Genomic DNA, 13,050 nt, shown 5'->3' on the forward strand with positions numbered 1-13,050 from the left:
TTGCGTGGCACTCAGGTTTGTCCAGCGAGACAGAGCAGTGGCCTAAAGGGGTCACTGTCAACATACACACTGACTGAGAACCAATCAATAGTCACGGGGGTGGGGTGGGTGGCGATGGGGGTCAGAGAGGAAAAAGAGGAGGCAGAAGGAGAGATGGAGCTAAGGTTGTTTGAGGCTTCGGATAAAATAGCTGAGATTTTGGGACAGTATCGATTTCAAATAGAAAATTCAGACGCCTCAGGAACATATGTGGAACATATGTGTTGACAAGTTTTAAAGAGCACAGTCTCGGACTCTAGTGTCTCCATAACAATGCCTCCCCATTTACATAACAGAGAAAAGCTTTTTAAAGCATCTCTCAGCACACGTATGCAGAGTGAAACCTGATCCTTAGATTTCACTTTAATGCCTTTGTTTTATCAAACACACTGCTGCTTGTACTTAAACTGGTGTCCTGGTCGGTGTCCTAAAAATCATTTTCTAACAGACTGCATACATTCATAAATTACAAAATTCTACTAAGAAAAGTGTTATTGAATATTTTCTAAAGTAAACTGCAACAAAGACTCATCGCATTTTTTTTTTAGATATTTTTGTTTGTAGTGCAGTCGCCGAAATGTGTGAATTTGGATTTGCATCTCTGCTGAAACTCCTGTCATTGTTTAACAATTTTTTATGTGATAGTTTTTGTGTATTTCATAATTAATTTCCCACAAGCAGATTCACTATTTTTCAATACATATTATGTTGAGCATTACATCTATGCATCTTTCTACACAGATATAGAGATTGCAGATGTTTGTGTTTCTATCTGTGTGTGTGTGTGTGTGTGTGTGTGTGTGTGTGTGTGTGTGGGTGTGTTAGAGACAGAGGTTTTGGTAAAGGATTTGTTTGCCCAGTAGTGACGGCAGCATTGATTCACACTCATCTTTGTCGATGCTTATAAGCCCCTGGATACATCATAAGTCTGTGTGTGTGTGTGTGTGCGTGCGCTTGTGGACATGAACCTCATAGCATCTGTGTATACATGTGTTTGAATACATGCACCTCTGTACAAATGGCAAATGTACGTATGCCCAAGTAGAGCTCGTCAGTGAGTGTGTGTTTTGTGTGCTTGCAAATGTCACATAAGCCCCTGTCTTTGTCGTCTGCATCGCTCCTAAAAAGGATTTCCTGTATTGTGCATATTTGTAAACTGCTGCAAAGACCCTAAAAAGCAAGTCATCATCCTCTTATGATGCACACGCTAAAACAAGTTCTAGTATCACAGCTGGTTTGAATTAATATAGCAACTTAAATGTGCAGTAAAGTTATTAGCCCTGGTTATGTTGTCATCGATACATGTCTATCTATGTTATCAGTGTATTTCAGTGCTGCACACTCTCTGAGTCAAAACCATTAGGTAATAACCACACTCACTGACATGTGTGGAACGTGACATTGGAGGAAAGAGCCTTTTGACTTCTCCATGTAGCTCCACATGGATGCTTTATCAGCATACAACACCAATATGAATATCCTCATTTTGCGTTGTTGCGTCATTAGAGAACAAGGGGTATTTTAGCGAAGTAATATAGAGGTGTGAAACATTTGACTTGTTTGTGGATGTGTGTGTGAGGGAAAGAGAGAGCAAGGAAGAGGGAAAGAGGTTGTAGTTACTGTTGTACACACACACACACACACACACACACACACACACGCGTACATCAAAGCAGAGATTGGTTTCAGGAAATGTTTTATTATCTGTTCTCTTCCAAAGCTGCTAATCACAACCACTCTCTTTCATCTTTGCATCCCCCCTTTCCACCCCTCCGATTTCTTTCTATCTCCCTCTCTCCTCCACACTTCTCTCTCCCCCCTCCATCCTGTGTGGAGGGGTCTCTGAGCATTGGAAAAGTCAGGTTGAAAAAATGGACATTTTGGAAAGAAAGAAAGAAAGAACGAAAGAGGCGAAGCCGATCTGAGTCTCCCTGTGGGTTTCCCATTTTCCCCCTTTTTCGAGAAAAGACACTTCCGTCTCTCCTCACGCTCTCTTTTCTCATTCCTCTGTCTCCTCCTCTCTCGGAGACCGCGGAGCGGTGAGATAATTCTCCTGGAGAATCCTTCTCGCACTGACAATACCCCACATTCCAAGTTGTTAGAAATATCGGAAATACTGGGAACGCACAACCTGCAGGTGACAAGACGGCGGGGAGCTCGACAAAACAGCGAGCACCAGGGGAAACCTCGTCCCAATCATTCCCAAATCATTCCACAACAAAGGACAAGGGCCTCGGAATTGCCATAATCCCGTATTTTACTGCTGAGCTGTGATGGGCTCGGCTGTACCGTGTGTGTGTGTGTGTGTGAGTGTGTGTGTGTGTGTGTGTGACACATTATTTAGGGTTTAGGGTCAAGCTTACACTTTTTCCTTTGATCTTGCAATTCTCTCGATTTGATTCGGTCAATTTTGTGTTTTACGGCTGAGCTAACACACATCTGTGATTTCTATGTGAAATATGCTTTGAAACATGATATAACTCAAATGTTTAGCCTTTGCTTGACAGATTTGTATTTCTTAAACTTTGTTCAAAAAAAGAAATAATGTTTTTATCCCCCTTTTCTTTCCTTAACGTGGCAGGTGCATGATGAGAGAAACAGAGGCCAGTGGAGAAAGACTTTAGAGGAAGACTTGATGTGAGAGGCAGAAACAGAAAGGCTGGCTGATAAAGAGACAAAGAATGAAAGAAAGAAAGAAAGCGGGATGTCTTGCTTTAAATCTTTCCCTCACCTGTCTCTTTCTCCTCTCCTCTCCACTCCCTCCTTTCCTTCCTCCCTCCCTCTCTCTTCGCTTCTATCGCTCTTTGTCTGATCCCTCCCTCTCCACCTGCTCTTCTCCCTCTCTCCCTTGCTCTCCCTCCTTGTCTCCACCCCTTACTCCGCCTCTCCCCGCAGCCATTGGCCAAGCGTCCACCAATCACAGCAGAAGCGGGGCCTGAGGGACTGCATATGCAAAGCGCTGCTTAATATTCATGAGCTGCTATCGGGGCTTTAAGTCGTTGATTAGGACAGCAGCACAGCTTTCCGTCCCAACTGCCTGGCTGGCTGGCTGTGTGTGTACCTATAGCCCCCTCTCCCTGGCGCACACACACACACACACGCTTCCTCACATCTACACACACACACGCAGAGCTGATCAGTGCAGGCAGCGCAGAGCCTGGTAATTGTATTGCTCCCTCCAAGCGGAAGGAAGGACCGAGAGAGAGGGACACCGGAGAAAGAAGAGGAGGAGAGAGAGGAGAGATATAAAAACTTTGATTTTTTAATTTTTTTTAATTTTCTTGTTTTTTCCCTGGAGGAGGTTGACATGACAATGACCCGGTATCGCCGATGGAGTCGGTAGGACACCCGTTATCCGAGTGTTTTTTAATGCACTCTGAACAAGAGTAGGTAAATTTTACCTTTTAATCTTATCCTGCTCTCCATCCTTCAACTTGTCATCTTCATTGTCTGTCATTGTGTGTGAGTGTGTGTGTGTGAGTGTTTGTGTGTTAGTGTGCTGGTATGCAGCGGAGGTGGCCGGCACCATGTCAAGGTTGTTTCTGCTGTCAGGTAGCACGCGTTCACTGTCTGTGTGAGTGTGTGAGTGTGTTTGTGTTTGTGTTTATGTGTGGCTGCAGTATCCGGACAGCAGCTCTTACTCAGTGGGTAGAAGAGCGGAATTTCTGTCCCTCCACCTGAGAGCGAGACATACACACACACTGACACACCTGCACGCACACACACACTTGCACACACACTCACACACACACTCATTGATAACATAGAGATACAGTTTCTCCTTCACTTTCTCTCTTTTTAAGACATTGTTTTACTTTTAGTCAAATTCTTCTCAGGACAAATCAGCACCTCAGTCAGAGTTGGTCTACTTGTGTGTACCCCTGTGCACGTGTTTATGCTTGTGTGCTTGTGTTTTTTATGTGTGTGTTCATCCAAGCAGAGAATCAGAGAGGTAACAGGGCATTGAGGTTACAGGAATAACGTGGAGAGACGGGAGGACAAGGGCCCATAAGAGAGGAGGGAGGAGGAAAGGGGGAGAGCTGCGCTCTTAAATGCCAGAGGAGGTAGAATTTCAGACAGGCAGCTCAGCGTGTGGCCCCGCACAGGAATTAGAGACAGTTACACACACACGCACACACACACAAACAAGCGAGTGCCACTGAGCTGCTCCTTTAGCCAGCGCTTTGCTCTTTTAGGTGAATGTTGAAGACGCTGTTCAAAATGCAGATTAACTGATTGGCGGAACGGACAGCGGTGTGTGTGTGTGTGTGTGTGTGTTATTGTGCGCGTACCGTGAAAGGTGCGTTTCATGAAAATGCACAAAAGGACAAACAAAGTCTTAGATTAAACTGTAGTAAATATACACGTTACCCCTTTTCAAACAGTACAATGACATGGATTTTTCTAAAGTGAAGAGTGTAATCCAGCAGATGGACTGCACTCTCTCTGCATGTAGGTATGAATTCACTAATGGCATTCATACTGTCAGATCTGCATTGCTGTTAATTAATCCCAGGATTTTATGTGAATATATATAGAAATAAATACAACATGTTGAGTGTATTTTTGTTCTAAGCGGTCTTGGCTTTATAGTAAATAAATCAAAATGAGTTACACCGAATCACAGCCTCAGTTAAAGTGTCCTCACAGTAGAAAGTCGGAGATAGGAAACTGAAAGGACAAAGTCAAAGCAGGAGCTGATGCAGGATGATTTTCTGATGTGTTTTCTCAAACACATTATTGACATTTTTAAAGAAAACATGACATTTTTTTGGTGTACTTTGAAGCCGTCTTACCTTTGTATCTCTGTATATGTGTGTGTTACATGCAGACTCTCACCTACACAGTGTGTGGAATAGAGAGGAACATTTTTAAGTAAAGACGGCAGCTGTTGAAATAACACCACTTTAACTTGTCTTTCATCATTTAAAGAAACTGATTTTTGATAGTTTGTTTCAGTTATGATTGAATTTGTTACAGATAATTTGCGAATGCCTAAAGAGCGATTCCTTTTGCACAATTTTACATTTATTGAAACATTAATAATAATTTTAAAACCAACACCGTAACGTTTTTTAATCATTATTTTTGGAAGAGAAATGCAATGTCGTAAATCAGGCTTTTGGTGAGGTTTGGTGAGTCTTCAGAGCAGCCTTTCATATTGAGCATTTCTTCTTGTGAATCAAATGACTGGATTTCCAGAGCAAACTCTGGATTCAGAACATTTTAGACTGGACTCAACCCTGCACACTGTATCTGAGCAGAGTCTGTGCGCTGGTCTTTCAACTGCAGAACAGTGTGGTGTATTTTAAGAACTTACAGCAATTCAGGTTAGAAACATTTAACTCTTGTTTTTGATTCTGAATTAGACAGTAATAAAAGTGACCACTTTTGACCAGGTTTTGGTGAAGAGCTGCAAAGCATGAGAGCAAACACACAGACGGAAAAACACACTTTCATGTCAGACAATCAGCAGTGGAATGTGCTGCTTTACCTGTGTGTGTTTTCCTCAAGTGCACGTAAGCTGGAACCGCACTCACATATTTTAGAAATCCTCTAGATCCATTCATGCAACTGTCCGTCTGTGCGCTCCTTCATCCATCCACCGTTCTCTTTCCTCTGCTCAGACATCCTTTCCTTTGCTCTCAGGCTCTGCTTTCCTGCACTAATTAAAATATTAGGGATAATGATCATACCGATAATAATAATAACAACAAGTACCGCTTAAGCTGTTAACATAATTGCATTCCCCTCATGCCACCATATACATACCATTTGCATATCATTAAGATATATTTCCTGCAGTGACTTTAGTGAATTTGGTGGTTTTTGTCAGTGGGTGTGAAGGAGACGGGTGGTGGGAACTGCACAGCGGCCGTGCTGATCGTTCAGTCAAAGGCTTGCAGTGTGAGAGATAGCAGCACAAATTATTTCGGTCAGTTATTTTCAATCCTGATTTTTTTTTCTTTTTTTTTAAGTACACGGAAAAGTCATGCAAATAAATTATTTGTGATCGTGAGTAAATCTAAATTTAAATTTCTGTTCAGTCAGAAGAAGGCTGAATAAAACAGTTTGGTGCATGTTTGAAACTGCACGCTGCCAAGGTGTGCCCTTGACAAGAAATTTAAATTCATCACACTAAATTCATACATGCCAGAAAAAATGTAATCAAAATCATTTAGTTCTAGGGAATTATTTTTGCCTTTTGTACAGATTTAACGATTAATCGGGTGAAAACGATGACGCTCAATTTCCACCCTTCAAGAGTGTTTCATCTTGTAGAGTCAAGACAGCAGTGAAAGCATTGTTTAATTTTTGGAGCTATACCATGACCTTAAAGATATAATAATATTTAGGGGTTTTTCTGTTTATCCTGGTGACATAGCGTAATTTAGATAAATTAACGGGCAAATATGAAATTCCTCAAACTTAAAGGCCGACCGTTCTGCTTGTACTCTGTTAGTTCAAAATATCAGCAACTGCTGTTTAACTCAAACTGAAATAGTGCTGCTTTGTACTGATGTCGTAGTGTTAAAAAAAGGTAATGATCATATGCCTCTGCAGCTGTTTAAAATTGTGGTGAGGAAAAGATCAGCAAAGGATTAATGAGAGTAAAAAGAAAACGTCTAAGAAAATTAAGAAAATGTGTTAATGTGTTGTATTTTTTCTTTTAGTCAGTCTCTTGTGCACTCCTCTTCTCAGGCCATGAGGGAGAGAAAGCAGTAGGGAGGAAGAGAGAGAAAGAGGGAGAGAGGTAAAGCTGACTGGAGGGAGGGACGGGGGGGGACCAAAGAGAGATTGCGTAAATTAAAATCCTTTTAATCTCCTTATAAAATCATTTACTTAATTCATCTGTCAAAGCATGTCAATATGTGCCGCACTGATTTGTTGGCTGTGTGTGTGTGTGTGTGTTTGAGTGTGTGAGCGTGTGTGTGTGTGTGTGTGTGTGTGCGTGTGTGTGTGCATTTGCATCTGTTTGTTGTCATGCATGGGTTCGTGCATGCCTGCGTGATTGTGTGTTTGTATGTGTAAGTGTGTGTGTGACCTATTGGTGGCCTGTATGAGGAGGTGTTCTTCTTTTTGTGTGTCTGTTTGCCTGTCCGTCTGTCCCTACGGCACTCGTTGTCTGTCAGTTTTAGCATTGTCTCAGCCTACACACACGTGCACACGCACTAACACAGCAGAAACCCCCACACGCACGCACACACTCATGCATACGGCCGCCTCTCTCTCATGTGAAGGGTCCCGGGCATTCCAGTGGTAATTCAGTCCCGTAAAGAGAGAGAGATGCAATGAGAGGGACAGACCGAGTGAGAGGTGGGAAGGAGGGGGGTTGCTTTTGTCTGACACCAGCACTTAGGGGTCCGCTGGACACACATGTACGCATGAACGCACACATGCATGCACACACGTGCAAAGAAACACACCCTCACACACATATTTTTTGTGCATTTGTAGCTGAAAAGTAACCAAACTGTGGCAAAAATGCAATTACACATTCATGTAGATGTTGAAGACACACCATCACACACATTGGTAAAGCCTTGATGATGTGAAAGTCTCTGATTTATGCTCAGTCCATCACTTCTCTCTCTCCCCCCTATGCATGTGTGTGTGTGTATGTGTGTGTGAGAGAGAGTCTGTCATGGGTCAGTGCCGGCCTTTATGTGTTGAAAGAGCAGTAAGAGAGACTGTACCAGCTGTGACACACACACACACTTACTGCAATTAGCCATTACACCACACTGGCCGTGAAGCTAAACGTGTGTGTGTGTATGTGTGTGTGTGATTGAATGCCAAAGCGCTGATTGAAAGAAGAGAGGGAGTGATATATAGTGAGGGGCAACGCCGCTCATCTCTTCTCATCTCTTATCCTTCCCTCTCTCCTCACACTGCTCATCCGCTCATTCCTTTAGTTCCGTCATCCATACATCAAAATGTGCATTCATTTATTATTACTCTTATCACAATCTATCAAATTATTTATGCTTTGACTGAGAATTACTCGTCTTACTGCTGCGTACTGACTTTTTCTGTCTCATTCAGTCTTTGCCACTGAGCAGATTTGAGCTTTTAGTGTCCAAAGTATGTGGTATTTTCCCTCTTTAGTGAAATTTTAGCTTGTGTTTTTACAGATCTGTCTGTTTTGATATTAGGGGTTATTAACTTTTCATATTTAATGTCTTATGTAGGGTTCTTATCATCACTGCTGTGGAATTATTAGTTTTAGAGAAGGAGTTACTAAAATGTGATTTCAGCTGTTCACTGGGTAAATTATTGAGCTGCGCTTCAGAACAGGACACCGGCGTATGTATACGCATCCGTGTGTGTGTGTGTGTGTGTGTGTGTGTGTGTGTGTGTGTGTGTGTGTGTGTGTGTGTGTGTGAATGATGCAGGTTCAAACGTCTTGTCTGTTTTTTTGCACTTTTTTTCTGTCTTGCTGTTCCTGGCTCTCTTCCTGTGTGTCCGTGGGGAGAGCCCTATAGATTGGCTGCTTGGATAGTTCTCCCCCTCTACATGCCCAGGCCGTGTATAGTATGATTAAATTGTCATTGTTTCGACAGTGTGTGTAAGGGGGGTTCAAAAACACAAAAGGGGAAAGATACAGTAGAAAGGGACATGGATAGAGACTCGTGGAGGGAGAGGGAGAGAAATGAATGACCATGCCGCCTTCCGACTGACAGTGAAATATTCCTCCTCTCATCCTCCCATCATGCTTCATGTGTGTGCCTGATGGGGAGAGAATGACAAGCCAGCCCACCACCCCACCTCTCTCTTTAGTATTTTTTTAGTCTGCCTCTCTCTTCCTTTATTTATTTATTTTTTTCATCTTTTTTGTCTTGTCCATACACTTGGCAATCGTTTGGTGTCATTTACAAACTTTATCAAGTGCACATGACAAATAAAGCCAACTCTAGTTATAAATCCTAACTAAATTTACTGTATATTCAGACATCCTGGCGCTTAACAAAGCACATCTATTCTAAATCGGAGAATTGTGATTCTGTAACACATGAGAGGCCTTCAGCATATAGTGTATGAGTTTTGTGATAAAGGAAAAGAAGAAGAATTCTTAAAAAAAAAAGGGGTTTTAGATTTTCCTCTAGTTGCTCTGTGACAACTTATAGCCCCCGAACTTTATTTTTTTCAACACTAGTTTATCAACATAAGATGGAAACAGTCAAAAGGACATGTAAACTTTAAACAGCAATACATATTTTATCGTAGTAGTGATTGCAAGACTGAATTTTTCTCAACCTTGGTAAACGATTTTGTTTTTTTCTTTCTTGTCTGATGTTATAAAGTAGTGTGTGAGCGAAACTTACCCACTCAATATAAAATAAATTAAGACATACTGTGAGCCTATTTGTGTAATGCACAATAAGAAGTGTATAAATAAAAGTTTATTGTATCATTCATATTCCGTGGTTGTGTGTTTTAGGAAAAGAAACGTTCCCTTACAAATCTTTTTAGGATACAAACAGACTCTGCAGATTTGTTTCGACACAATAGAACGAACAGCCAGACAGTGTTCCTGTTTCTTTGCCCCTCAAATTGTCATAGCGATTAACGTCAGTCACATGTCCAGATGCATTGTTTTGCACATGTGCAACACGGCGTCTGTATGTGACCGTAAAAGGAAAATACGTCTATGGGTATGTTTTGTTGTGTGTTTTGACTCTGTGTCTGCACATGTGCGGACTTAAATGACTTGATTTGTTCTTATGAGATTGTCAAAACTAGCAGCGCATTTCAATTTCATACGTTAATACAAGTTGAATTTAATAATTTACAGAAGTCTTCCATTTTTAGAAATATACTGGTTTCAGATAGGTGCGCCACATTTGGCCTTTACGGTAAACAAACTAAAGAATATATCCAACATGATGAAACAGAACAAACATTTTATATATTTAAAAGTGCGGAAATGCACATAGCTTCTTTAACTGTTTTCAAACCTTTTCAGGTGTTTCGTGGCACTTCTCTTCCTCAGTAGGTGCGTTCCTCTACGCAGCTGATACGCACTTTTCCTGACCTCTGCAGATAATTCATTTCCCCTTTATCCCCATCTTCCTCCACCATTCACCCCACACACACACACACACACACACACACACACACTCACTCTCCTCCTCTCCCTCCCCACACACCCCTCCCTCGTGGAGCTGTCACCTTTCTGCACCCGCTCAGTCCCTATTAAGGCCGACAGCCCATCTGCCGCCTGCCCCGCTAACAGCTCCCGTCGCTAACGCTAACGCGCACACACATCCACATCCACTCAGACACACAAAGGGCTGCAGCTCCGAACCCCACCTGCCCCGATGCACGTGCAGACCCGCGCAGAGAAGCATAGTCACACACATTTGTATATGAATATGTTTATGCACTCAGTATTGGTGATTATCTAATGATGATTTTAATGTCACGCTGACACACACACACACACACACACACACACACACACACACACAAATACATGTCCTTGTAAGACTATTTATGAGACAAATTTGTCATTATTATATCACACATGCAGATATTAGATTTACATTTTTATCTCTTATTTGACAATATGATCAGGAGTCACTAACGGTATATTGTGTGCAGTCAAATCTCAACACCTTCAACCACCTGGAGCCAAGTAGCGAGTAAAAGAGCCACAGTTTTGTTGTCAAGATGCAAGAAAGTGAACAGAATAAAAGACAGTTTGGTTTTCATATATTTTTCTATTTCACTTTGCTTTTTGTTTTTTGTTATTTGATATTATTGTAGGTGAAAGTGTGTATTTATGGTTTGAATTTCCGTGTTCTTTTGCGTTATCCTGCAAATAAATTTGTCATTTTAGTTTTTTGTTCGGGCATATATCAGTGTCCACACGTGTTTATGTCACCTACGCAACTGCGTTTGTTTATTAAACTATGTTTATGTGGATATTTATGGTATATGTGACTGGAAGACATCACACTGCCCTGACTAGAGGGGTAATTAGGTTGGGCAGTTGCAGCCCCAGTGTGTGTGTGTGTGTGTGTGTGTGTGTTGTGGCATTTGCTCCCTTCAGGGATAGGTGCGTTTTGCATTAGCAAGAATGGCAACTGTCTCATCAATCACTGCATCACCATGTCACACACACACAGGCGCACACACACCCACGTACGCACACACGCATACATCGCACACGCACACATACTGTGTCATGGTCATTCTGTTCACAGATGGGCCAGCAACACATGAGCGAGTCACTGAGCATCAGAAAGACACCCACGATCTCCCTACTTTTACACACACACACCTCACATCCACAATGTGAGCGCGTGTGTTTGTGTGTGTGTGTGTGTATGTGTGTGTGTGTGTGTGTGTGCTGGTGCCGCTTACATGTAGTGACAGGAGCGTGAAATAGGTCAGGTAGAATCACATAGGTTAATACTCTTCCTTTTTATTCTCTCCTTTTATTTTGTACACACATATAAACATTTATGACCTGAGCTGTTTATTTTGTTGAATTTTAAATACTTTTATGGTTTGAATGCCTAAAACTAAAGCTTTAAATAATCTGAATCCATTTAGGTAGAGATTAAAGTTGATTTTAATTTCTATTTTATATTTAGTACCGTACCAATAGATTTCCCCGCAATGAATAGAATAACAAAGCGCTGTTGGCGTCTGATTTAAATCATTGTCTGCTGATTTTAAGACGCCTTTTAGCCCAAATTTAATCTTCTGAGATGAATAAAGACATGAAAAAATATCCGATTACCTTGCCATAAGGTATAATGTAATACAACAGAACCTGCCTTTGTAATCCCTCACAGTTTTAGTGTGTGGGTTAATGCAAGTGGCAGACTGGAGGAGATTTGCTGTTTTGCTAAAACATTGTAATCGTGATTTATCCCAGAAATGGTAAACTCAGATGCTCTTTCTAAAACTGCATTCCAGTGTTTGTGGTAATGAGGATGTAAAGCCAAATAAGTAAGTTACTTCACACTTCCAGGGTTAATTGAATCCCTCCCTTTTTTCTGTCTCTTTATTAATCTCTACTTCACATTTACTTTGTAATGTTGGCCGGTGGAAGGTTGCACAATTCACCTAACAGCTTGTATGCGACTGGAAAGGGCAGGGAGAGGGGTTCAAACTAACAGCACCATGTATACACGGTACTGGGTGTACCTTAGTCCAGTGTGACACCGGGACACTCCCCCAATAAAAAAAGAAGTATTAAGTGTTGCCTGTCTATATAGCATTGTGACACCGCAACCAAAGCCAATAAGTGTCTGAAGCAGCAGCAGCAGCAGCGAGATATCGATTCCTCCTATTCACCAGAGTGGAACTAAAACCTACATATTACACACCCTGGCCCCTCCACCTCTCGCTGAGCCGACCCAGCTCTGCATGGAGGGAGAGGTGGCTGTCAGACGAGTGATTGGTCTGTCTACCTGTCTGCCTACGTGGCCCTCACCTAAACAGCAACCCGCAGCAGGACGGCACACACACATGTACACACAAATGTCTGGTGTGTGTTTGTGTGGTAAACATGTGTCTATCAGTTTGTGACACATACCGACATCCTGCTCTGTTTACTGATACACAACGGCAGAGACAACACACACAAGCAGGAGGGTGGTAATGACAGGACAAATCCAGCAAAACCAAAACAACAGTAACTGAAAATAAATAAGTTTATTTTGTGTAATATCTATTTAGCGCCTTGCTTTGCTTAAAGAGCTGCGGGCGTGTTTTGATTTGACGTATTTGCCTTGAAAAGAATAGTTCGTATATCATAAACCAATATAAGTTTTAACTTCTAGACATTTTTCAGTAAAAAGTTTCAAAATTAAATAGAAATAATAAAGGTTTTTCCTCTTTTTAGGCCCATTTTTGAATGAGCTAGCATAATTATTTTGCAAAAAAAGATACAAATGCTCAAAATGCAAAGCACAGGGAGGCCTCAGGCGTCGCCAGCAGGCACCTCTTATGCATTATTTTAGAAGGATCACTTTATTACCAGCTGTGTTTTGA

The 13,050-nt window shown here is 41.7% G+C and overlaps 1 protein-coding gene across 5 annotated transcripts in view; it reads left to right on the forward strand.

Annotated features, from left to right (window-relative positions):
* The first annotated feature begins 3,105 nt into the window (after positions 1-3,105).
* esrrga (estrogen-related receptor gamma a) overlaps positions 3,106-13,050 on the forward strand; it is an 86,993-nt gene continuing 77,048 nt past the window's right edge. For 4 of the 5 annotated variants that reach the window (XM_050050699.1, XM_050050716.1, XM_050050707.1 and 1 more), the window contains exon 1: positions 3,106-3,425. In XM_050050699.1, the coding sequence (XP_049906656.1) occupies positions 3,370-3,425 (56 nt within the window). In that variant the 5' untranslated portion in view covers positions 3,106-3,369. Of the gene's footprint in view, positions 3,430-13,050 lie in introns of all 5 variants that reach the window. The other variant, XM_050050731.1, reaches the window with a different exon arrangement.

Source organism: Epinephelus moara, chromosome 1, assembly GCF_006386435.1.
Source record: "Epinephelus moara isolate mb chromosome 1, YSFRI_EMoa_1.0, whole genome shotgun sequence".
In the NCBI taxonomy this organism is placed as follows: Eukaryota; Metazoa; Chordata; class Actinopteri; order Perciformes; family Serranidae; genus Epinephelus; species Epinephelus moara.